We start from the raw sequence: 27,864 nt of genomic DNA on the forward strand, positions 1-27,864 counted from the left end.
CACTCCCAAGAGGTGGACAACTAAGGGGAGAAGGGTCGTAGGTAGCATAAGCTGTTTTTTTTGGCAAAGGACTCTAGGCTGGAAGGAGAACTTGGAGAGTGGGGAGAGACGAGTCTGGAGGTAAGCAGGGTCCAGATTGTTGGAATCCAGGAGCAATGAAGAGGACTCAGGTAGGAAGTGATAAAATCGCATCTATACCTTAGAACATTTGGCTTATATGTGGAAGACTGACTAATAAAGGATCAAGACTGGGAGACGAGTTAGGGGATTATCACATTATCTAGATAAGAGGAAATGGTGGCATGAAACAGGATAAAGTAGAAGCCTGGTTACCAGTCTGAAGGACAGAATATTAGAACGGATGATTTCCAGAATTTTCCAATTGGCAATATTATTCATTCGTAGGAAGGCAGCTTTTACTATTTGATGGAGTAGATATTTATAAAACTTCAAGTATGTTCTTTTTATTCATGGTGTTGCCTTTGGTTGTTGTTGTATAATATCCATTTTCTTATCTACCGTCCCATGGCATAGTCTCCTGCCAATCAGATGTGCCCTCTCTAGAATCTGAATTTTGTACAGAGACATTCTACCTCGGCTCCTAGACGGATTATTCTGCTGTAAATCTAGCCTCTAGAACTGCCTTTGTTCCAGCACAGTTTCTTAGTTACCTGTGTCTTCTCTGAGCTCTTGACAATCTTTCAGTGCATTCCCTTCTGCTCAAATTGGCTCTAGTAGGATGCCTGCTTGCAACCTGACTTGACACATCCAACATGAATCTGAAAGTTTCTTTCCTACAGGACATATTAAACACGAAATTCCAATTCACAGTTGTATGGGTAAGGTATAAACATTTAACAAAAGCAAATCCCTCTGTTAAATATTAAGGTTATTTCTAAGTAATGAGCGGGGAATTTCATTATATATGTTTTACAAGAGAGCAGAATGCTATAACGGAAAGAGCTTCAGCTTGGAAATGAGAAAGCCTGGGTTCACACCCTGGATTACAATCATTTTCTTGGGCAAATTACTAACCTTACAGACATTCAGCTTCCTCACAGGACTAACGGAATTTGTCTCACAGAACTATTTTGAAGATTAAACTAATTAATACATGGAACATACTAAGAATACCTAACACCACTAAGGACCCAATAAATATTACATATGACTATCATACAAAACTAGTTTCTAAAATACGGATAAGAGAGGAAACACAGAATTCATAATGCAAATGAAATAGTTTATTGAAATAATTACTGAACAATGAGGTACTCAAGGTATGATTTAGACATTTTATAAATTAAATTACAAGTTGAATATTTAGAGAATTCAGACTCATAAGTTGTATTAGGGAGTTTAGTATCTCAATTTGGAAAATAAAGTAAAATTCCATAGTCACTGACATGCTTAATTCTTCAAGGAATCTTCTCAGCTGTAAAGACTTGAGATGCTTGTCTCCTGGCCTTGAAAAGGAATTTTAAAAAACTGTTAATTTTAAGCAAGAAGTCCATTATTTAGAATACATATTATTTATCTAACATAAAAAATAAAATCTGGAAATTTTTTCAAGATAATGAAAATTCCTTAAGAAAACTTACAACTTCAAACTTAGGTGATTAGGGATAAACATTTTTAAAGCCAGGCAAAAAAAGAAATTAAACAAAAATACCAGATGAAGACAAAACAGAAAGTAAAAAGGAAATGTCACTATTTTAAGGAATAAGGAGTCAAAAGTAAAAATGCAGGGCCCCTGGGTGGCTCAGTCGGTTAAATGTTCAACTTCAGCTCAGTTCATGATCTCATGGTCTGTGAGTTTGAGCCCCGTGTTGGGCTCTGTGCTGACAGCTCAGAGCCTGGAGCCTGCTTCAGATTCTGTGCCTCCCTCTCTCTGCCCCTCCCCGACTCACGTTCTGCCTCTCTCTCTCTCAAAAATAAATAAACATAAAAAAAAAAAACCACATATTTTTTAAGTAAAAATGCTGGCTCACAGAAAGAGACATGTATAAACAGATAAAGAAATTATCTCTAAATATGTTCTATCTTCAGAACGTGAGTTACAAATCAAGGCTAATTTACCAAGCTGATTTAAAACAAAGTTAAGTCTAGAGTGCAAGGATTACACAATGGAAAACAAAGAATGCAGTGATGTAATTTAACCACAATGTATCAAAATATGAAAAGAATTGAGGAACATGGCTATTAAATCGATTTGTATGCATTACTGAACTGAAATGCATTAGAAGTTATTTTCTAACATAAATGCTTTCACCTAAACAAGTACTTGAACATCTACAACAGTTTGGAATTATTAGATACTCAAAATATGGTAGGAATGTATTAAGGTAATTATAAGACAGCTGCCAGGATAAAACAAAGTTTTGTGAAACTTGATTCCTCTCCTTGAGTAAGAGCTGCATGATTATTACAATATTATAATTAATTAAACTCCAAATATGAAGAACAAAACATAAAATTCAGTTACAAACATCTACATTTTGGAATATTTTAAAATACTAAATTTGTTCTGAAATTCCTACAATTAAAATCATAGTTCTCACTTAGGGAAAAGATGTTTTAAAATGAGCTATAAAAAAAATAAAAACAAACATGAAATAAAAGTAAAGTCATTAATGTGCCCTTATTTAAAGGTGCAGGTTTCTACCTGGTGATATCCAGATCAATCAGTGTATCAGTATTTGCTGACTTCCTAGAGTGTATAAAAGCACTGTAAAAATGACAGAATAACTAACTGTAAGACACAGTGATTAAAAAAAAAAAAAGGAAGAAACAAAAACATAGGTTTGAAAGCAACATGCAAAAACGTTTACTGATTTTTTTTTTTATTTTTCAAAAATAGTATCCTATGTTTTCAACAATGAAAGTGAATTGTTCACACATAAGCTTAATTAGCAAACATGAAAATGATGAGACTTTGTATTCTCACAGAAGAAGCAATATAGGGCAGGACTCTGGATGTAAATGGACTGAATCAGAATCCTGCCTCCTGTTACTTAGCAGCTGCGTGACTTTAGAAGTATAACAACTTTTCTGAGCATAAACATCCTCATTTGTAAAATGGAAATAATAGTGCCTACTCTATAGAGCAGTCATACAGCTATTAGTTAATATATGTGTAAAGTGCTTATGATAGTGCCCAGCATAAAATAAGCATTAGAAAGTGTTGCTTTTATTAAAATTACAATTATATCATATTATCATTTCTTCTCTGTCTGGCACTATTGCACATAGTCAGCCAAGTTCTAATTCTTTTCGGTTAAAGACACAGCTACTCTCCATGACTCACAAAAAAAAAAAAAAAAAAAAAAAAAAAAAGGAATAGAGGAGCAGTAGCAAATGTACATTTTTAGTATTCTAATATTACTACTGTCTCAGTTTTCAAAACAAGAAAGTTAACAGCTAACTAAAGTGTTCAGCCAGCCTCCATGATAATATTTAACATCACCTATGCTTTCAAAAAAGTTATCTGTGTATTGATTATCAAGCACTTTTGTATTTTATAATGATTAAAATTAATCAAAATAAACTCTTAACTATAGAGAACAAACAGATGGTTACCAGAGGGGAAGTGGGTGGGATACATGATGGGGATTAAGAGTACACTCATCTTGATGGGCACTGAATAATGTATAGAATTGTTTTATCACTATATTGTACACCTGAAACTAATATATATAACACTGTATGTTTACTGGAATTAAGACAAACCCGGTATGTTTACTGGATTTAAGAAGTCAAAAATAAATAAGTAAATAAATAAAATTTGTTAATCTCTAACTTTTTGTAGCCAAATTTATGACAGGGTGAAAAAAATGAATGCAATTTTGGCATTTAAGTCACTGCAAAGAAACCTTTAAGATATCATAATTAAATGGAAGAACCTCTTAAAACAATCTTGGCCTTTATATCCCAAGTTGTGAGCCTGAAAAGATTGCTCTAGTTCTCTCATTTCAAGCAATTTCAGTCCTTCCTCCCATAATCCTGTTACTCTTCATAAATGCTCTTCTCTAGTCATCTCTTATCTCCTCAGAGGGAAACAAATCTATGTGGAGTATTCTAATAGGAACATTTTTTTTTTTTCTTTTAAGATTCTGGGAACTGTGCATTTTCTAGACTTGATATGCCACAACATAGCTTCAGTTTATACTAAGTGGAGGAGGGTTTTCAATCTCTAGAAATTCTTCTATAATGTACCAGTCAACACTTAACTTGTAAGGGATAAAGAGGCAACTGTACTGAAGTTGAATTCTAGAACTGTGTATTATCCAGTAAGTCCAAGTGCATAAAACAGAGCCTTAAGAATCACAAGAATCACATTTAATGAACAATAATTATATTAAGACCAATATACATTAGGTCTTCTTGGAATAAGTTAGGTTTCCTTAGACCATATATGTTGCCACTTTCATTACTTGTCTGACATTAACAATTACATATTATACAGTTAAATATTTTTATGAAGCTCTGAGTAAAGTATTGGAAAGTCATTAGGTAGGGCGCCTGGGTGGCTCAGTTGGTTAAGCATCTGACTTCGGCTCAGGTCATGATCTCACAGTTCGTGAGTTTGAGTCCCACATCAGGTGAGCACAAGCCCTGCTTCGGGTGAGGCCCATTTCTCTCTCTCCCTCTCTACCCCTCGTAGGATTCTCTCTGTCTCTCTACCTCTGTCTCTCTTTCTCTCTGTCCCTTGCTCACTTGTGCCCTCTCTCTCTCAAAAAAAAAAAAAAAAAAAAGTAAAAAAAGTCATTAGGTAGCATTTGAAATTTAAAGATGCCCACTCCAGAAATTAAATGATACAAAACCAATATATCTTTGCCAACTTAGTAATGCAGAATGAGATACAAAGGGATAACACTGATTTTAACTAAAAAATTTAAACTCCTGAAAGTTCAACTTGTTAAGCATCACATAATCAAATAATTGAGATACTTACAACTTTCTCCTCTGAAGAAAGAACACCCTCTACTGCCACTATCTGGTATTGCTTATGTTTTAAATTTCCTACAAATTTCCGAAGTTGCTTGAGATTGCTAGCCTCCATGTCTTGCTTTAATAGTTTCTGCATTTCTCGAGAAGGACATCCAGGGTCAAATATTAGTAAACATAATGTTCGGTTTTTTCTCTCTTCAATTCCAACAACTGTTCGACTATGACCTATCAAAAAATAAAATAACAGCTATATATATGTGTGTGTGTGTGTCATAACTATTTCTATATGTATAGACATAAGTTACTACATACACACACTATATTATATACTCTCTGTATGTAGTGTGTGCACACGTGTGTTTTGAATATAAATACTGCCAGTCCCTCTGACTGTAGGTATTTGAGCTCTCTCACTCTGAAGACACAATAGTTTTAGTTCTATTTCCTAACCTTCAGTTTTGTCTTGTTCAACTTTTGTTTTCTAAAGGCTTCATTACAAAAAATTCTGTCTACTGTGCCATATATTTTAGTTTTTCTTTCCTAATCCCTTGATCCTTCTTATTCAAATGATCTCAGATGAAAGCATTTGAAAATTACCTACCATGGAACAAAACGTCTCATGATTCCAAAAGGTCAACACAAATAAATTTATATACTAGAATTTCAATGGAGAGGGTTTGATCTTTGTAGCTTATATTCCTAAATGATGAAATCCTCAACATTTACTTCTCCTATTACTATTGATTCAAATCACCCATTCAACAAAATTTACCAACTATCCATGTGCTAGGCACTATTCCAGGAAGTTAGCTTTACAGAAGCAAACAGAACATTCCTGCCTTTGTGGAGTTTATATCCTAAAATGAGGAAATATCCTATAAACAAGTTAAATAAGTAAGCATATATTGTGTTAGATACAAAAAAATAAAGCAGGGAAGAAACACAAAAAATACTAATGGTGAGGGTTTGAGATAACAAGATAGAATTTTAAATACAAGGTGATCAGGGAAGGACTCACTGAAGCGACAGAGGTGAAGACCTAAAAGAAGTAAGGGATAAATAAGAAAGGAAGAGTGAAACAGGTGGCCCAGAATATGCCAGGGATAGCACCCTTCGTTACCCAGGAAGGTACTGTAATGATAATGTGGCTCTGAAAATCAGACTAAGGTCACAATACTCTCCCCCTCCCCATTATCATAATCTTAACCTGTCCTAAAGCAAAAGCCAACTAGTTGTCCTATAAAGGTATTATCTTATAAGTTACACTTACTATCTAGTGTTATACCAACCTTGATGCTGAAGATAGATAGGTGGCTTAGATGTACACACTACTTTTGGACTCCCTTCTCTCTCTGAAGAATAATAGTTCAATATCCATTCAAATAAACGAGGATGTGTACCCAAAGGGCCAGTTGACTTATGAAAATCAACAATGTGGCACCTATAAAAAATTGACAAAATGGATTATTTGGAGAATACTTTTTATTTTTTTAATTTTTATTATTTTTTTCAATATATGAAGTTTATTGTCAAATTGGTTTCCATACAACACCCAGTGCTCATCCCAAAAGGTGCCCTCCTCAATACCCATCACCCACCCTCCCCTCCCTCCCACCCCCCATCAACCCTCAGTTTGTTCTCAGTTTTTAAGAGTCTCTTATGCTTTGGCTCTCTTCCACTCTAACCTCTTTTTTTTTTTTTTTTCTTTCCCCTCCCCCATGGGTTTCTGTTAAGTTTCTCAGGATCCACATAAGAGTGAAACCATATGGTATCTGTCTTTCTCTGTATGGCTTATTTCACTTAGCATAACACTGGAGAATATTTTTTAAAACATTTTCATCAATGGAGTTATCAAATACAAAAAAAAGTTTTAATTTAGAACTACTTTGATCTCATCAGTATTTTCCTAAGAAGAAAATGAATATAAATTTTATTGTCATTTTATGAATAATTATTTAAATAACTTCATAATAAGGTTGATGACTGATCTAAAAGTTACAAACCTTTTCTGACATAGAAATCTCCATGAATAGTAAATAAGGACCATATTTGGTTTTTAAAAGTCCTCTTCATATAACCTGAGACACAACTTTCATTCTAAAGTCTCTAAACCTGATGATCAATTAGAAGCTGACTTCTAATTTTAATTCTGCAATAGCCATTTACATGTGTCAAAAAGATCCTGAACATTTTTCCTGTTGGCTCTCACAAATTCCAATAATAGACAAGAAAATAATACCTGGAAAGATCTTAGAAAAACCCTGCATGTGCTCCCATCTGTACACCCACCCATCCCCTATTTGGCACTAGACCACAGTGGTATCCCTTCCACAAGAGAAAGTCAACCTTGAGTAAACAAAATTATTTTAACTAGAAGCACTGTTGACATTTCTCATCGATTATTTTCAAAAGGTCAGGTATAACCAAAAGCAATTACAAGCTTTACTGTCATTTTAAAGTATAGCACGGATACCCTGTTTTTGTCTTTCCTAACAATAAAATCTCCAAATACACCAAAACTATAATGGTTGCTATCTTTAGCCTTAGCAAGTTTTGTGTTGGTAACTTTCAACTGATTACTACTGAGTTTCAAATGCTGAAATGAATTTCTGGATAAACTGTTAAAAAGTAGGTACAGGGTTTTTGGGTTAGAAAATTGACCACATGTTTAGATTTAGAATTTGAATAGTGCCCTATAGAATATAACTCATAAACAGGAAAAGGAAGGCATTTAAACAAGTAGTAAACAAATGCAGAGAAGGGCATTGAAAAGGCTTTACTCAAAGATTAAACTATTTCAGTCACCCAGAAAAAAGCTGGATATATCAGGTATTTTAGACAGAAATTTTCCTTTCCTTAAACCTGATTTAAAACTCAGTACATGACATATACATAACCTGAAAGTGTGAAAAGACTGGCAAGAAGAAAAAAAGAAAAATAAAGAAATTTAGAGGGCATTAAAATCGTCCTTTTGATTTAAAAAATTCAAGAAAGTCATTATACGAAGTTTTCCTACTTAAAAGTTAAGAAATATTTTTTACTGCTGAATCTAATCAATTAATATGATAGAAATGATGTAAAGCAAACATAAAGGAAAACACAGAGCCATGAAGCTTAATGGCAAACGTTCCATTAAAGATGATCACAAGCATCTATCTCTGTTCCCTCTTGAAAGCCCAACAACATAATACTGAAAGAGTAAATGATCCAAACACCCAAAGACAAAGAAAATGGAGATAGACAAAACTGCCCTGCATTTTTGGAAAATGAAAAGCAGAAAAGAAAACGTAAAAGTGAATGCAAAGAAATAGACAACTGTCTTAAAATTCCAGAGAGACTAGAAGCTTAGAGGCACTAAGTATTAGGGAGAGTAGTAATACAGCTATAAATGTGAAATGAATTGAAAGTTTGCATAAAGAAGGCAAATCTCTCCTTAAACACCCCCTCCATCAATGCAGGAGCTCAAGGCAGAAGAGTGAGAACTCTTCTCTGAATGGCCTCTGAGAAAACATCTCTTCCTATATTGAAATTTGAGAGTTCCCCAACCAAACAGCAAGCTTCTACCTAATAGTCTGCTCATCTGCTAGCTCCATGCAATCCTACAGGACCTTTTTAGTGCCTCATTCCTCACCCTAGGAATGGACAACTAAGGATTTATAAAAGTTAGAAGAAAGCCCTCAAAATGCAAAAGACTAAAATAGACATGAAAACAAATTAACACAGAAGAAAGTACAAAATGCAAGGAATAGAAAGAAACAAAATGTTGGAAAAAAATTTTTGCAACATAAAAGACTATGATGCTATGAAATTACCCTTAAAATTAAAAAACATGATTGCTAAGATACAAATTTGAATAAAATAGTTGGGAGATAAAGTTGAGTAAATCTAGATAGTAAAACAAAAACAAAGATGAAAAATGAAACTTAACCAATAAACTTAATATCGAGGTTCACTGGCCAACTAACAAAGTTCTAGAAAGAATAAAAAAAATGGAGAGATCATAATTATCAAACAACAGTTAACCTGAGCTCTTAGTACATGCCAGTCACAGTTCTAAGGACTTTATGACCTCATTTAATATTACTACAATTCTATGAGGCAGTTATTTTTACATGTTTTTTTTCAATGGTGGCACAAGACTACAGACAAACTAAGTCATACAGCTAATAAGCAGGAAAACTAGAATCAATTGTAGGCAGTCAGACTCCACAAAGTCCAAGCTCTAAACCACTACACTGAGATCTTACAACTCATAATTCCAGATTCAGAAGGAAAAACAAATGCCCAATGCAAGGAATTGAAGCCTCACATTCACGGTGAAATTTCATAACAGCAGGGCTAAGAGATGATGCAAAAAAACTTTCAGAGAAAATAAGTAGGTTACACATAAAAGGAATGAAAATCAGATGATATCTTACCTTCTCAATAGTAATACTGACTGCTAGAAGTCACCAGGGTAAAAACTTAATTTGATCTGAAAATGACTTTGAATTTAGAAGAATATAGCCACCCAAACTATCATTTAAGTAATTAGGACTAGGCATCTTTCCTTAGGAACCTAATGAAAGATGTGTTTAAGCAGAAGAGTAATCCAAAAAAGATAAAGACATGGAATCCAGAAAAAAATCCAGACTCCACCTCAAGAAAACAATGAAGAAATGCTAGATGATTATAGCTTTCAAGGGGATCTAGGAGGCAAATAATCCAGACTAGAGCAAAGACAATAGAGGACTTCAAGGAGGAGGTGTTCAGGAATAGGAAAGCCGCAGATTACGTTAAGTGGAGTGTTTAGAAAAGCTTGAGACCATGATGCAGTCAATAGTAAAAGGGGAAAGAAAAGGCAATCCTTAATTCAAGTAAATTTTTTAAAAGCTTTTCAGGAAAGGAAATAAAATCAGCAATGAATAATATTAATACAGTCATGATGTAAACTCTGACTTTAACTTAATAAAAAAGTGAAATTTAACTAAATTACAAGGATTGAGGGTGAACACAGGTAGGACATGTCAGGGAAATGCAGCAGACATCTAAAACTGATAAACCAAAAAAAGAAAAAAAAAGGCCCTGAACGCATATTATTTGGAAACAATGGGAGTAACAGCTGCCTCTGAAAAACAGGACTTGAGAACAGAGAGGAACATGAGATAGGGACTGAACTGTTGGTTTTCAGTATAAGTGTTTCAGTGCCACTTAAATTTTATTTTTTAGCGGTCTCTTTGATAAACGAAAAAAACAACAACAAAGGAAACTTCCCAGAGATGGCAATAACCTTAACTTGGACTTTTAGGTACATACTTTACCCTTAGGGAGGTCAGAAGTGTATACACTTCACATGCTCCGATCCAGGCCTTTGTTCCCTGTAACCTGTTATTAAGTTGAGAGGCACCCTGAGGATCAAAACCTTCCTTCCATGCATCTTCAATCATAGACTGGATTTTTGGAATGCAAGGAATTGACATACCTAAAATTATACAAGCAAACATGTTACATGACAGTTACTAAAGTACTGAATCATACCATTTAGCTGTATGCCATATACTCCACAGGACCTACAACACACTTTTTAAAGACCATCATTCTTGACATTTTTATTACAACATTTTCTCTTTCTCCAACATGAATTCAGGTTTTTAATGTAAATATCCACTAAAATGCTTCCTCATTAAAGCTATGAATTGTGAATACGATTTATTAACTCATTCCATATTATATGTATAGTTGATCCTTGAACAATGCAGGGGCTGGGGCACTGACCCCCTGCACAGTCAAAAATCCGCATGAAAGTTTTTGCTGGTCAAAACTTCACTACGAATAATTTATTGTTGACTGGAAGCCTTATGAAGAAACATAAACCTAACAGTCAATTAACACATATTTTATATGTTATACATATTATATACAGTATTCTTACAATAAAGGAAACTAGAGAAAAGAAAATCCTAAGGAAAAAAAAGAAAAGCATAAGGAAAATACATTTACAATACTGCACTGTAAACAATTCTGTATAAGTGCACCTATGCGGTTCAAACTCATGTTTTTCAAGGGTCAACTGTACGTTATCATATCAGCTGACAGGTTCAGAGTCTTGTATTTCACATACCTTTCAGGCAATCATCATAAGCATCATTTCGCAGTAATGATGAAAGTAGCATTTGGAAATTTCTGTAACCACAACCCCAACCTTTGTCACCAAAAGATGAATGAAAGTGATCCACCTCTGTAGAAAGCCACACACGCCTCACCTCTGTGGCAGCATTCTGATAGTATCTATAAAGTGCTTCAATAATTCCTAAAATAGAAAAGAGATTTAGAAGATTTAGAAGCGTAAGCTAACATTTTCTATGGCTGTCTCCTATATTTCTAGTTATCAGTCTCTCCCTCAGGGGTCCCTTCTAAATCCTGTCAATTCCATTTTATGTTTTTACTGTTACAACCTTAGTTCATGTCTTTCTTATTACTATGATACAAGTTTCCTAACACTAGCACACTACTAATTACATTGAATTGAAATTGTTCGCACCTTTCATTTCTGCACCTACCAGGCCGAGCACATAAAAGCATACTATTGAATGAATGATATTATTATCTATTATTATACATACTGCTAGATGTTACTCTCTCTGAAGTTCAGTCCTAATCAATTTGCTCCCAATTTAGAAACTTCAATAACTTTGCTATTATCTATAGAATGGTTATAATCCATGGTATATGAAGCCCCACAGCAAGCGATCTTCTGACTTACCTTTTTTCAAACCATTCTTCTTGACATAATTCTGGCTGTGGCCTAACCGAACACATTAAACGTTTTGCCCATGGAATTTCCATTCAATTATAATATCTGATAAGCACTTTTTATATACCTAGCACTATGCTAAGTACTAAAATTACAAAAGATATATATAATAATGTTCCTTGAAATCTCGTGGACTCAGACTATTATAGTAAGTGCTACAATATAGATAAACAAGATGTTAAGACAGGGTATATCAGACTCTGTCCCTTCCCTCCATGCAATCCTGTAATACCAAAATACCCTATAGAGTATTTTGAAACCCTACAGACACTCCAAAGATCAAATGCTCATGTCTTTATAGACCCCTTTCCTGATTCCAAAACCCAAACACAAAGGTCCTCTTTCTCTGAACCCTCACCACATCTATTTGCTGTGCCTCCTACGCATTAGGTATATTCTGTCATGGCAGAACACTACAGTTTTTTGTGTATACTATATTTACAGATTCTGTGAAGCTTATGGGCAGGAAGGTCTTAATTGGGTAGCTGATACTTTCTCCTACAGTATGTGGCACGAAAAAGGCAATCACTGGATTCTTTTCATTTGAATTGAGGGTATCCTATGGGAAAATGGGTTTTGTCCTTAACAAGATGAGAGTCGATAAATCAAAACAATTAAATGAACCAAGTGTTGTAGTTGTGCCTAGCATATGAAAGATAGAAATATATGTAAACCATTTCCAAGGAACTTTAAAAGACTTAGAATCAAGAAAAAGAACAATTAAAATGCTATATAATTGATTATTAAATGTTACAGCATGTTATATTAAATGTTACAGCATTGATAAGGAGATATTTTTAAGTGATTAATTCATCATAAAAATAGAAGTACAGAAATTTAAAAAATGGTTTATTTTAAAATAATTATTTGAACAGTCTCACCTAAAAGTAGATAAACTATGGCTTACAAAAATTAAGCAAAATTCAAATAATTCTTATTATTACTTCATTGACATATGAAATATTAAAATAATGGTTTGGATGTTTAGAACTCACCAGAAGTTTTTGTTTTTCCATCATCAATACCAATAGCTAGTGATTCCATCATATCAGCTTTTCTTCTATGAAATTCAGATGGATGCATTCTTCCCCTATTGACTTCTATCTCCATATTACGTAGTTGCTGCTGTTTGTATCCTCCAGAATTATCTAAACCATATTGTCTCTATCAAACATAAAAATGAATCACTTAAATTTTTATGCCTCTTTACCTCAGTGAGGATGGAAACGTACTACAATTTTATTTGGAAATGCATTTTGAAACATTCTGGTTTATAGACTTTTATACAAATCAACTTAAAGATTTTTATTAAAGATAAATAACACACACACACACACACACACACACACACACATCCCTGTTAATGACAGCCTTTCTCTATAAACCACCACCATAGCGAGAGATTTGCTTTCCTTGTAGTAGGGAAAGTAGTGAATCCTGTCTTCCTACTAAACATACTGAAAAAGGCAGATGAGTTCTGAATATAGCACTGATTTATTGAAGAAAATTTGTCCGTATTTGTTATTTGATTCTGAGGCTAGCTTATGAAGGCTTACTTAATCCATACTTCATTCAGGCAATGATTCTACATAGTAAATTAATTGGGTTTTTTTGCATACTGTATAGAGAATCTCAAATGTATAACACAGCCTCTACGGAAAAAGTTTTGAAATCTAAACAACTTGCAAAGTTACATAGCAAACTCCCTTAAATACTGGAAACTTTGTGTATTGATAATGTTGAAAATTATGTAAGGTAAAAAAAACATAGGAAACACCAACTTATTTTCCTCCTCTGAATCCTAATGGGAAAATGTTTTGCAAATAAATGAATCACCAAGGAGAAAAATAGCCTAAATCAGATATTCCAAAGCGAGAATTGCACAGTCCTATGTGAGGTATCTGAGAAGACAAACTCAGAAGTCAAGTAAATCTGAGAAAATTATGATTATGTACAATGCATATTAGAATATGAAAGGTTCTGAGAAATCTTGAAGTATACAAACCTGTTTAACTGAATACTTTCAAACCTATTCAATCATAAATCCTTTTTATTTATACATAATCCTATCAGCACATGGAAAAAGAACATTTAGAAACTCTGAGCATTATTAGCACAGATAACACCATAGTCCACAGCAATTAGGATTGAAAAAAGTAGAAACATCTATTAAAAATGTAAACGCATTCGGGGCACCTGGCTGGCTCAGCAGAGCATACAACTCTTGATCTCAGGTTGAGTTCAAGCCCCGCTCTGAGCATGAAGACTACTTAAAAAAAATAAATTAAAAATACATATATACATACATATATATATATATATATATATATAGCTGCTGCCAGTTTAGTTCAGCAGATACCACCATCAACCTAAGATAAAGCCTCAAATATCATCAAAAACGCATTTTCCATTAAAAATTGCTCTTTTTGAGTGCCTGAATTGCAATCGTTAAGAGTAACACTCAGATGGGAGAGTAAATTGATTAGCATTGAGCTTCAGAAAGAGTAATGTTTAAGAATCTGTACAAACAGTTAAATTCTGAGTCTCAGTTCCCTAATTTGCCCTATCAATTTACATGAGTTTGAATCCAGGCTTTAACCATTTAATACAGCCTGAACCTGAAGAAGTTAAGCTATGTAAGCACTCTTTGTCTCCATTTCTTCATCTGTCACTTATGGAGTTGTAAAGATTTTGAGATACTACATATGAAGTGCTTATCTCAATACATGACCAGAGTAAGTACTTACAAATGGTGGCTGTTATGAATTATAAATGTATATGTAAAAAAAAAATACTTTGGGGGGCGCCTGGGTGGCTTAGTCAGTTAAGCATCCGACTCTTGATTTCAGCTCAGGTCATGATCTCACTCTTTGTGGGATCAAGCCCCGTGTCTAGTGTCTAGCTCTGTGCTGCCAGTGCAAAGCCTCCTTGGGATTCTCTCTCCCCTTCTCTCTGCCCCTCCCCTGCTTGTGCTCTCTTGCTCTCTCAAAATAAATAAATATTTACAAAAAATATTTTGTATATAAACACAGACAAAAATAATAGGCTGCAGTCTTGACAGACTGTTTGAAAAGAACTCCACCAAAGCAGAATATTACATTGTTATTTAATCTTTGTACCTGCAGCTTCTGAAATTCTCCCATTTCTTGTTGTGATTCTTCAGATCTCCTCTTTCTGTCTTCTTCTTGTTGAAGCTGATGAGCCAATTCTAGATCTCTAGAACACTGGACTCTATCTATGCCTATTAGATATTTTTAATGTTTAGAATAAAATAACTTCTGAATATAAATCTGACTTATTATATGTTAATTCATATTTTTAAAAGGGAGTATATGCTATTATTTTGATATTTATTCATGACTGTGATGTCATGGAAGCACTATTTCTGGCAGAACGTGAACAGCTTCCACAAGGGTAGAACCTCCATTTAAATCCCTACTATTCACTGAGTAGTTAGGCTGTGACAAGCATTTTTCATTAATTACCTCATTTGATCCTCGTAACAAACTTAGGAAGTTAGGTATTCTCTACTAAGGAAACCAGAACTTGGAGATATTAAGTAATACTCTTCATTGGTGTTCTTTACTAACACAAATAAGGCAGGTTGGCATTTAAAATAAACTGAGGGGAGAAAAGGAAATAATAAAGAGCATAAAAATATGTTTGCAAAGTGCCGCTTAATTACAGTCTGATCTCAAACAAATAGTACAACTTTGTAACATTTTGCCCTGTTTCCTCTCTAGCCAATATCCCACAGATCCATTAGTCAGTGGCTTCTGGCCAGCATCTTGTTTCCCTGACCTCCAATTTGATAGTTTAATATGTATTTGAATATTCTTTCTTTCCTTCCAAATCTCTCAGCCTCTATCACATCTTCCTATTTAGTTATTTGGTCCCCACTTTCACTGCTAGAGATAAGCAGATTCCAACTGATTTTTAGAGTATTTTGATGCTATCCACAGTGATTCACTCAGGCCATACTTTTCATTATCCACTATAGGCTTACAGAATAATTTATGTACCCGTACAAAGTCTATCATAAACAAAATAAGAATTAGTGGACATTCAGCTTCAGAGAGTTATTTTCCCACTGTAGTTAGGAGAGAACTACCAGAATGGGAGGACTGTTCCATCTTTGTTCCAATAATTTTCATTTGGGGATTAGGCTGAGTGAGCAAGGAAATGTTGTCCATGAAACTCACTGACTGGTATTAGGAACAATAATAATGGACACTAAAGACCCCTGAATTAACAGGAGATAACAATGTAACTTAAGAAACTAAAACCCAATAGAATACAATTGGTTGCTCTTAGGGTCTTATTTCAGTGGAACTCTGAAACTCATATAGAATCTTTCCACTTGTAATGTACCACAATGATTACTTAATCAAGGCCACTATTTAAAAAGATAGGAGGCAGAGAAAAAATTGTAGAGTCACTAACAAAACTAATAAGCTATAATGTAAGAAACTAGGCAAATTGGAAATGAACCTGAAAAACGTTTAAGTCATACAGTTCATATATACTTTTTAAATTTTATGTGCCATTTGACAGCTTCCTAGTTCATTAAGCCTTTCATGAAGCCTCAACTTCATCAAACAGATTTTTTAAATTATACCATATATCACTGTTTTCTCAATATTGGTGTTCTGGGGCAAAACACTGGGGTACACACCACGAGTTTAGTTGTTGGTTACAACAATTCATCCCATACAACTTTTCTGTGAAACAACTTCTAAAAAGTTGAAGCTACATTACTTTTTTTCTCTATATCACTACTCCAAAAATTAGATGTATCGTAGGAAGTAGAAATTAAACCATGAGATTCTTATTTTGAAATATATCAACATACCTTGTCCAAAGCTGCTTTCTTCCAAATGTAAGTCAACATGTTCCTGGAGAATATGGTAATTTGTACAGATGAGCCCACACATAGGACAGTCATACAGTGGTTGATCATGGTCTGTTTTAGAGATATAGTTCAGTTGGTTTTATTTTTAAAACTTTTAGATTTTTCACCCTAAGTCAAAGAATGTCCACTGCCCACTAACCTTATTAAATAAATCAAAGATCTTTGTAGTTGGATTTAAAGCTATTTTCTACTTCTAGGGTCAAAATGGAAGACTGAACAAAAGCACAAATCTCTCTTACCACGATAATAAAAGAAAAAGTTAATAATAAACATTCAGATCTATAGTCAAAGCAAGAAAAGAAAAGTATAAAGGAAAATCAAAATGGTAAGTAGGGGCCATTTTAGGAACTAAATTCTCAGTACCCTCTCCCCAAACTAAGTGGTGAGATGTGAAATTAAGCATAGAGCATTCAGCATAAAGCTTGGAATTGGGATTGGAATTGGGATCATAGCCTGTGTGGGAGCAGAAGATCAAAGAGCTGCATTTATCAAGCAGTACTGCAAGCAGAGAGGTGCAGCTTGACCAGGACAGAGGCAGTACCTCCCCAAGGCCAAGACCTTGTGTCAGTCACGAAAGAGGAACCCATAGTGAAAGGACTGAGCTAAGCAACCATGCATGTAAGGCCTGGTCTGGAAGTGGAATAATAGTATTTAGAAAGTTGCTGAGACTGCTATGAAGCTGTTTATTTCCACAAAGTAGATGTGACTCGTCTCATTTTAGCTGGATCAGCTGACTTTAAAACTGAACTAAGTCAATCTGATATGTCTGGTCAGAGGCTGCAATCAAAAGATTTAAAATTAGTTGATATACCCCATGGTGGTGAAAATGAAAAACAAGCTATTGAGTTATCTACTGATGTTCTTTCCAATGAAATTCATTCAAAAAGAGAAATTAATTCAATACTTGGGTGAAATCAGCCAAGAACAGACAAGTACTGTTTTGGAGCCGAAGATACACTAAAGGTTTTGGAAGTGGGAGCTGTAAAGATTCTAACAGTTTATGAAAATCTGGATATAATGAGAAATATTCCTCATTGTCAAGGCACAGAAGAGGAGAAAATTCTCTAACTGCAGAATAAGATGATAAATCTCATTTCACTGACAGGACAGGTACATGAGCTGATTAAGAACATGTCCCTGCTGGAATGGTTTGCTCACAACTATAAAAAATTTGGAGCTACACTGGAAATTGTGATAAGAAAGATCCCAGTCTGTGAACGGATTTGGTGGAATTGGAAGAATCTTGCAATACTGAGCTGAGTTCCACAGAACACAAAGGAGGACACGATGAATTTTTTTACCTTGATAACTAATAGGTAGTTGACATGAGTCCCACAAAATGTGCCTCACCCTGCAGCATCCAACCCAAGAAGCATACCCCTGCTGGAATCCAAGCAGATCCCTGCCTTAAAATTGGACCATTTTCAGAACTTAATCCAGGAGCATCAGATACTGAAAAGAAAACCAAAACAAAACCAGATCCAACCCTACACTTGGTTTTGCCATGGTGCCAACATTGCAACCTACAACTAAGTTCCTAAATGCTACTTTGGACTAATTTAGAAAGAAAGCCAGTTTTTACTTTACTTGATGATGAATTGGTTGCTCTTGAATTTTCTGGAAAAAAAAAATTTTTTAACCTTCATACACATAAGCAAACATGATTTAAGTGCTATAAATCTTCAAAAGTTAATAAAAGTGACATGAAAAAAAAGAAATGCTAGAGATCAAACACTTGGGCTCATTAGTAGGCTGAACACGGCTGAGGAAAGAATCTCTGTGTGTGAGGATATGACAAGAAATATTTCCCAAAATGAAATGAGAAACATAAAATTTCCTAAAATGTAAAGAGAAAAAGATAAAAAAACCTAAAAAACAAAAAAACCCCTCAATATCCCGCATATCCAAAAACTGTGGGAGAACTGCAAAAGGTGTAACATACACAAAATAGGAACACCAGGAGAGAAAGAAGGGAACAAAAGTATTATTTAAAGCAATGATGACTGAGAACATCCCCAAATTAATGTCAGACATCAAACTATAGATCTTGGAAGCTCAAAAAACACCAAGCATAGTAAATGCCAAAACAACTACATCTAGGCATATCATATTCAAACTTCAGAAAGTCAAAGATAAAAAGTCTCGAAAGAAGCCAGAGGGAAAAAAACACCCTACTTATAGAGAAACAAATATGAAAATTACATACGACTTCTCAGAAGCCATTCAACTAATAAAAGACAGGAGTGAAATATTTAAATTTTCCAGAAAAAAAAAAAAAAACTCTACCAACCTAAAATTCTATATCCTTCAAAATAATCTGTCAAAAGTAAAGGAAAAATAAAGAATTTGTCAGACAAATAAAAACTGAGAGAAATTATTGCCAGTAGACCTGACTTGCAAAAAATGTTAAAAGAAGTTATTCAGAGAGAAGGAAAATGATATTAGTCAGAAACATGGATCTCCATAAAGGAAGAGCATCAGAAAAGACATAGGTGAAGGTATAATAAAAACTTTGATTTTTCTCATTAATTGATGTAAGATGTAAGACTTAAGTTTATTCAAAATAAAAATAGCAACAATGCATTCAATTATTTGTGTGTGTGTGTATATATATATATATATATACATATACATATATATATATATATATGTATGTATACATATGTGTGCTTACATTTATGTGAAATAAATGACAACGATGACACAAAGGACAAGGGAAGGAATTAGGAATATTTTATTAATATAAGGTCCTTGTACTCATACAGTGATACAATGTTACCTAAAATTAGACTTAGATTAGTTCTTAATAAAACTGCAAACTCTAGGCCAAGCACTAAAAAAAGTAAAAACAAGGATAACTGATATGCTAAGAAAGGAGAGCATTAATTGAGCAAGTGATATCTCTTGCCTATTACCAGGAGTAGAAGTCCAAACACTGCATCTTGACCCCAAAATCACTAAGGAAAACAAGCAGTCAAGCACTGGAGAGAATATTTAACTCATGGTAAACATAGAGAAACACACAGAGAAGAGAAAGAATAAGATCACCTTCAGTATTAGACATTAGTCTGCAATGGCCCATGGGTCTCTTCCAGCAGCCATCACAGGGCAACTGGTCTCTACACACTGCTCTTGTGTCACAGAATGAAGGACAGAGGACAGATCTAGTAGAATGAAGGAGACAGGATAGATCTAGCAGGTGCCATATGACACACATACTTAAGCAAAACAAAGGAGTATACTTGTTGCCTGAAACAGGGAAAGATATTTCCAAATACAGGCTGTGAGGACTCTTACCTCTTGATAAGGAAGTATTCTGGGCCCAAGGTTCATTCTTATGTGGCCAAGTAGGGGTAGAAAGACTGCATGCATGAACTGTCTTTCCCAACAGAGATAAAATGAAATCATATGAAATGCTCAATTAAACCACAAAAGACAGAAAAAAAGTAGAAAACAAAAGAAGCAAAGAACAAGGGCAAAAAATAGAATACAGTAAAAAATATGGTAGATATATTAATTCCACTGTAGGAATAGTCACTTTAAACATCACTGGTCTAAACATACCCATTAAAAGACAGACTGTCAGGGTGGAATAAAGTACAAAATCTACCTGTATTTTGCTTATACGAAATTCACTTTAAATATAAATACACTTACAGATTAAAAGTGAAAGAAAGGAGAAAGATGCAGCATGCTAACACTAATCAAAAACAAATACAAACAAAGTACCAGGAGTAGCTCTATTGATTTCAGAGAGGGCAGATTTCAGAACAAGGAATATTATCCAGGATAAGGGGGGGCACTACATAATGACAAAGGGTTCAATACTCCAAGCAGACATAATAATCCTTAATGTGTATGTGCCTAACAACAGACTGTCAAAATACATGAGGCAAGGGGCACCTAGGTGTCTCAGGTGGTTAAGCGTCAGACTTCAGCTCAGGCCATGATCTCACGGTTTGTGAGTTTAAGCCCCACATCAGGCTCTGTGCTGACAGCTCAGACCTGGAGCCTGCGTTGGATTCTGTGTCTCCTTCTCTCTCTGCCCCTCCTCCCCTGGCACTCCGTCTCTCTTTCTCTCTCAAAGATAAACATTAAAAAAACTACATGAGGCAAAAATTAACAGAATTGCAAGAAGAAACAGATGGATTCGCTATTATACAGTTAGAAAATTTTTAACACTCCTCTTTTAGAAGTAGACAAATCCAGCGGGAGGAAATAAGTAAGGATATACAGTAATTGAACTCAACTGTACCATCAATCAACTGGATATAATCGACACCTCTACACAAGTTCATCCAACAACAGCAGAATATACTTTCTGCTCAAGCTTGTATAAAACATTCACTAAGAAGGTGCCTGGGTGGCTCAGTCAGTTGGGCATCCAACTTCAGCTCAGGTCATGATCTCACAGTCTGTGAGTTTGAGCTCCGTGTCGGGCTCTGTGCTGACTGCTCAGAGCCTGGAGCCTGCTTCAGATTCTGTGTCTGCCTCTCTCTCTCTGCCCCTCCCCTGCTCATGCTCTCTCTCTCTCTGTCTCAAAAATAAATAAAAACATTAAAAAAAATTTTTTTTAAATAAATAAAACATTCACCAAGACCACATTCTAGGCCACAACACATAATCTAGGCCATTACATCTTAAGAAATTTAAAGAATTAAAATGATACAAAATCTTCTCTCAAACTACAATGGAAATAAACAAAAAGTAACTAACAGAAAGAGCTGAAAAATCCCCAAATACTTGGAAATTAAACACACACCTAAATAATGTATCAAAGAAATCCCAAGGGAAATTTTAAAATTTTGAACTAAATGAAATTTAAAAGGTGCATGGGTGGCTCAGTTGGTTAAGTGTCCAACTTCAGCTCAGATCATGATTTCGCGGTTTGTGGGTTCAAGCCCCGCATTGGGCTCTGCTGACCGTGCAAAGCCTGCTTGGGATTCTCTCTCTCCCTGTCTCTCTGCCCCTCCCCACTTGTTTGTTCTCTCCCTCCCTCCCTCCCTCCCTCCCTCCCTCTCTCAAAGTACATAAATAAACCTAAAAAAAAAAATGTAGTCTTTAAAAAAAAAATAAATGAAAGTGAAAGTACAGCTTAAAATGTGTGCAATGCAGCAAAAGCAATGCGTAGAAGGAAACTTAGAACAATGAACACATGTATCAGAAAAGAAGATAAAGCATCTAAGTTTCCACTTCAGAAAACTATAAAAAGAACAAATCAAACCTAAGATAAGCAGAAGAAATAATGAAGAAAAAAAATTAGAGCAGAAACCAATGAAAGAGAAAACAGAAAATCAACAGAGAAAACCAATGAAACCAAAAGGCCTCTAGTCAAGCTAAGAAAAAAGAGAACACAAATTGTTAACTCTGAAATAAAAAGGGGGCATCACTACATGTCCCATGTACATTTAAAAGAGAATAAAGTTATAATATGAACTATGACATAAATTTGTAAACTAGATGAAATGGACCAAGACACGATCAGGCAAATTAAAAAAAAAAAAAAAAAAAAAAAAAAAAAAAGAAACCCTTAGGTAAAAACCTAACGAAATACACAGGGTATACATGAGAAAAAATGCAAAATTCTGATGAAAGAAATCAAAGAACAACTAAGGTGAGAGATATTTCTTCTTCAAAATAGGAAGACTCAATATTGCCATGTCTATTTTTCCCAACTTGATCTATAGATTCTATGCAATTCCAATAAAAATCCCAGCAAGTTATTTTATGGATATCAAAAAACTGATTCTAAAATGTATATGAAGAGGCAAAAGATTCAGAATAACCAATACCAACAATATTGAAAAAGAACAAAGTCAAAGGACTGGCACTACCTGCCTTTAAGATTTACTATAAAGTTATAATATCAAGATACTGTGGTACTGAAAAAAGAACAAATAGATCAATGGAACAGAGCAGAGCACCCAGAAATAGACTAACAGCCCAGTCAACTAATCTTTGACAAAGAAGCAAAGGCAAAACTATGGAGCAAAGAAAATCTTTTCAGCAAATGGTGCTGCAACATGGGGACATCAAAATGCAAAGAAAATGAATCTAGAGTCAGACCTTACATCCTTCGAAAAAATTAACTTGAAAATGGATCATAGACCTAAACATAAAATGCAAAACCATGACATCCCTAGAAGGTAACAGGAGAAAACTTAAATGACTTAGGGTATGGCAATAACAACACCAAAGGCAAAATGAAGGTATAACATAATTGATAAGGTAGACTTCATTAAAAAAAATTTTCTACTCTGCAAAAAACAGTGTCAAAAAGGATAGGAAGTGAAGCCACAGAATGGGAGAAAATATTTGCAAAAGATACATGTAATAAAGATCTGTTATCCAAAATATACAAAGAACTCTTAAAAATCAGCAATAAGAAAACAAAACACAAGATTAAAATGTGGGCCAAAGACCTTCACAGATACTTCACCAAAGAAGATATACAGATGGTAATTAAGCATTTGAAAAGATACCCATGTTATATTAATGAGCAGCACTTAAAATTAAATTGAGATACCACAACACAAATATCAGAATGGCCACAATCTGGAATACTGACAATACCAAATGCTGATGAGGATGTGGAGCAACAGGAACTCTCATTCACAGCTGGTGGCAATGCAAAATGGTGTTGCCACTCTTTCAGAGTTTGGCAGTTTCTTGTTAAAATTAAACACACTATTATTATACAATCTAGTAATCACATTCCTTAGTATTTACCCAAAGGAATTGAAAATTTCTGTCCATACAAAAACCTGCACCTGGATGTTTATAACAGCTTTATTTCTAACTGCCAAAACTTGGAAACAACCAAGATGTTCCTTGGTAGGTGAATGGATAAATATACTGTGGTACATTCAGACAATGCAATATTATTCATCCCTAAAAAAAAAAAAAAAAAAAAAGAGCTGTCAAGCCATGAAAAGATGTAGAGAAAACTGAAATGCACATTACTAAGTAAAAGAAACCAACCTAAAAAAGCTATATACTGTATGATTCCAATGACATTCTGAAAAAGGCAAAAATACGGAGATATTAAAAAGATCAGTGATTGCCAGGAGTAGCTTGTGAGTAGGGGAGGAATGAGTAGGTGAAGCACATAAGATTTTTGGGGAAGTGAAACTACTCTGCATGATAACTAAAATGGTATTTGTTATTACACATTTGTCAAAACTTGTAGAATATATAACACCAAGAGTGAATTATATAGACCTTCCATTAAGGTCTGGAATGGAAACTGTCGACTTAATGGACACTGTCGACTTTGGGTGATAATGATGGGTCATTGTAAGTTCACCGATTATAACACATGTATCACCTGATACAGATATTGATAGTGAAACAGGATTGTAAGTATACGGGGACAGTGAGTATATGGGTATTCTCTGTACTTTGTACTTAATTTTGTTGTAAACCTGAAATGGTTTTAAAAATAACACTTATTAATTAAAAAAAATGAATCTAAATACTCTCCTTACTCCTTTTAAAATATTAACTCAAATGAAACACAGACTTGAGTGTAGAATTCAAAACTATAAAACTTCTAGAAGATAGGAAAGGTGACTTTAGGTTTGGTGATGAGTTTTTAGAAACAACATCCAAAGCACAATCCATGAAAGAAGAAATCAAGGAAGTTGTACTTCATTAAAAGTGAAAATTTCTGCTCTGGGCAAGACATTGTTAAGAGAATGAGAAGACAAATTCCAGGCTGGGAAAAAATATTTGTGAAACACATATCTGATCAAGCACTTGTATCCAAAATAAATTATTCTTAAAACTCAACAGTAAGGAAAAAGAGAAGATTCTCAATGTACTGTATGCATCAGCAACAAAGCCTCCAAATACATGAAATAAAACCTGATAGAGCTGAAAGAAAAAATAGACAACTACACAATTATAATTGTGAACCACAACAGCCCACTTTCAAAAACTGGTAGAACTACTAGATAGGAAATCAGCAAGGATACAGAAGATCTGAATACAAACAAAATGATCTAAGTGACAAATTTAGAACATTCAACCCAACAAAAGCAGAATATACTTTTCTTTCCCAAGTGTCCATGGAACATGTACCAAGATAGATCATATACAGTATCTTGGGAGATAAAAGAAGCTTCAACACATTTAAAAGAGCTAAAATCACAGAGTGCATTCTCTGATCTAAAAGAGTCAAACTCAGAACCACAGGAAATCAGAGCCCAAGCCAGTTCAGATGCCACTGAGCTAGAAGTAAGTAAAAGAATGCCCCTTGGAAAATGACTGAGTTTATTTCTCCTCAGAAAGGTTTTAAAACTACTCTCAATGTAGTTGAAACACTTATTATCTGAATCAAAATTCTTTTCCATAATAGTATTTTTTATATTGCAATAATAGCAAATGAATAATACTATAAACTGAATTTCAAAACACATTGGCAATAATTTGATTTACAAGCCAACTTTTAGGATACCACATATTAAACCAGGACTACTGTTACTTATTACATAATATTAACATCTTACCTTCTGATGGAGTGTCTAAAAGATTAGCATGTTTTGTTTTCACATGATTTTCCATATCTTGACTACAATCTTCTATTCTTCCACAGAAGGGACATTCTGGAGGACTATACGTTGTTTCATAAATTGATCCTTTTATTTTGGATAGGTCACACTCTTTTTCCTTACTTTTGAGGAACTTTCTAGCTTCAGTTAAGTTCTCTGAATAAAAGGCTTTCTGTTTTAAAGTACCATCATTAGGCAGGCTTTGAGCCGAAATTTTTGGATGATTAGATGCACAAGCTGAATGGACACTAGAATTAACTTCCATTCTACATTGTAAAGTGTTGTCCTTCCTGTTATCTGAAGTTCTATACTGTATTGTATTGATCCTGGCAAAGCTTCTTTCGAGTTCATTCTGCTCAAAATGAGCAGTTTCAATATGAAAACACATTTCATCATAATTCATGCCTGACAACTTGCAAAATGGACATATAACTTCATTTTCCATGTGAACAATTAGAAGGTGAGCCTTCATGTCTGGTTCTGAGGTTACTGTTTCACCACAAATATCACAAGAAAGCATAGTACATCAGGGAGCTAGAAAAAAAAATATAATACTATGTTAAGTTTGAAAATAAGACTGAAGAAAAAGAAATGCACTTTATAAAATGATTTGGAACACATTTTTAACAAGTATTTACTTAAAACTGGATTGTTTAGATGAAGATATCTTCAATGAACTTAATTGTCCCTCAAATATACAAACTTATTTACAAATCTGAACCAAAATTTCACTACTATATTTCAAGTTTATGGTTTCAATAAAACAAATTTATTTTTGAATAAAAATCCAAAAATTTGAATTTTAATAATTCAAATTAAAATACATAATATTTAAAGTATTTAATAATTTTTTTAACGTTTATTTATTATTGAGAGACAGAGAGACACAGAGCGTGAGTAGGGGAGGGGCAGAGAGAGGGGGAGACACAGAATTCCAAGCAGTCTCCAGGCTCTGAGCTGTCAGCACAGAGCCTGATGTGGGGCTCGAACTCACAAACTGTGAGATCATGACCTGAGCCAAAGTCAGACACTTAACCGACTGAGCCACCCAGGCACCCCAATATTTAAAGTATTTCAAAAAACATGTCTGGTCTGAGATAAAGGAAAAAAAAATGTTTATAAAACTGTCCAAGTAAGATAACTCAGTTAAGGGAAAACTAAAAACAAAAAACAAAAAACCTTATCAACTGAAGTATCTAAACACAGAAACTTAAAGTTGTTAACAATGGGGAGGGTAAATAAACACATCTTAACTCAGTAGTTAACAGTTAAAAAGCTTTAGGTATATCAAAGTAATTTAAGTACATTATCATCATTCTATCTGGAGGAAACCCTGGCTCAGATAGGTCACCACAGCCAGAAAATGGTTAGGCAAACCTTTTGAGAGGCTGTCCTCTCAACTCAAAGTTGACCATGGTAGAAAAGAGCACCAATTCCAGAGCCAAGAGACCTGGATTACAATTTCAGGTTTCAAAATTTTAGGTAAAACATCTCATCTCTTTGAGGTTCAATCTATAAAATGAACTGTACTACACTGGCAGTCTTTTTAAGGTTTTATGGACTAATAAAATACTGGATGCCGAAAAAATGTGATTTTGTTAGAATTTTTAAAAAGCCATCACTGCCACAACCTTTGTCCAGCTAAGGATTATTGAAAAACAAGCAGGAAAAGAATAAGGAAATTCCCATCATTTAAATAAATTTAGTTTCATAAGAACTCCCTACATGGTCCTTAATTTTCTTATTCCCCTTAAGACAAGTGAAAATAGTCTTCGATTTTAGAACGAAATTCCAAACCACCAGCTGAACCAACGTCATGCCTAGACTTTCTTCTTTTCCCGGGGCTGGGGCACGGCTAGACTCAGAGGGATACGCCTGAACTCCCAGTGTGATCAGAACAAGTGGGTGAGAGACGTAAGGAGGCTGGTGACAGATGCCAGGGTAGGTAGGTGGTAAGAGAAGCCGTAAGGGCCGAATGCCGCAAGGCCAAGTGTGCCCAAAAGTCGGCGCCAACGTCCAGGAACCAGAAGCAGAGCAGGCACTGAGTGGGTTAAAGTTTAGGCCGGGGGAATAAGGGATGGGACCTTTAGTTCCTACCGGCCCGAAGATCCGGCCGCGGCCACACTGTCCTATGCTTGGCTTCCTCTTCGGGTCCGCAGCTGACTCCTTCTGGCTCTCGGGCAGAAAAGGGCACGCGCAGCGTCGATTACCTTTACCGGCCTGAGAGACTGAGGCAGGCTCTCCCTATATCCAGAAGTTCACAGTTAACCAAGAAAAAAAAAACTGACGACTCCAAAATACTTTCGCTTCCACACATTCAAAAAAGCTCTTCCTCTGTCCCCGGGAAGGAAAAGGCTCCCAGCATGCACCGCTCCATGCCAGTCTGGGTTGTAGTGTTTTCTGGGAGTTGTAGTCTTTTTGCATCCTCTTTCCCGGGTTCGGACTCTTAATTTACTAAGAGGCACGCGAGGCTCTGAGAATTTTCAGAATGAATTCGTACGACGGGTCCTAGGACATTACACGAATCCATAAGAACCTAGGGCCTGACTACCGCTGTGTATCGATAAAGGGCTTATAATACTACTACGTTCCAAAATCCAAACTGCTCCACAGATGGAGGATAACTAAGATGAGTTCGTGCCTCAAGGTTACAAGAT

The 27,864-nt window shown here is 34.9% G+C and overlaps 1 protein-coding gene and 1 pseudogene across 3 annotated transcripts; one reads left to right on the forward strand and one right to left on the reverse strand.

Moving 5' to 3' along the window:
• Positions 1-1,214: 1,214 nt before the first annotated feature.
• ZUP1 (zinc finger containing ubiquitin peptidase 1) lies at positions 1,215-27,600 on the reverse strand. Of its 3 annotated transcripts, XM_042987056.1 has the most exons (11): positions 27,305-27,600; positions 25,166-25,741; positions 19,953-20,030; positions 16,596-16,706; positions 14,863-14,984; positions 12,739-12,907; positions 11,051-11,239; positions 10,246-10,411; positions 6,240-6,391; positions 4,955-5,175; positions 1,215-1,466 (listed from the first exon to the last, which is right to left on the reverse strand). In XM_042987056.1, the coding sequence occupies exons 2-11, from the start codon at positions 25,725-25,727 to the stop codon at positions 1,419-1,421; spliced, it is 1,818 nt and encodes a 605-aa protein (XP_042842990.1). In that variant the 5' UTR covers positions 25,728-25,741; positions 27,305-27,600; the 3' UTR covers positions 1,215-1,418. The 3 variants fall into 3 exon arrangements, with proteins under 3 accessions (XP_042842990.1, XP_007078754.1, XP_042842989.1); XM_007078692.3 differs by lacking the exon at positions 19,953-20,030 and having other exon boundaries at positions 27,305-27,595; XM_042987055.1 differs by lacking the exons at positions 19,953-20,030; positions 27,305-27,600 and adding an exon at positions 26,933-27,272.
• Positions 17,268-19,085, forward strand: LOC102970398 (annotated as a pseudogene).
• Positions 27,601-27,864: the final 264 nt, after the last annotated feature.

This window comes from Panthera tigris, chromosome B2 (assembly GCF_018350195.1).
Source record: "Panthera tigris isolate Pti1 chromosome B2, P.tigris_Pti1_mat1.1, whole genome shotgun sequence".
NCBI lineage: Eukaryota > Metazoa > Chordata > Mammalia > Carnivora > Felidae > Panthera > Panthera tigris.

What these genes read in the sequence shown, in the direction of transcription:
- ZUP1 (XM_042987056.1), bottom strand. Translation starts at nt 25,727, where the DNA reads ATGCTTTCTTGTGATATTTGTGGTGAAACAGTAACCTCAGAACCAGAC. An exon ending in TTTAGACACTCCATCAGAAG is followed by an intron (nt 20,031 to 25,165) that starts GTAAGATGTTAA and finishes TGGGAAAGACAG; the next exon opens with TTCATGCATGCAGTCTTTCT. An exon ending in AGAAAGCAGCTTTGGACAAG is followed by an intron (nt 14,985 to 16,595) that starts GTATGTTGATAT and finishes AATATCTAATAG; the next exon opens with GCATAGATAGAGTCCAGTGT.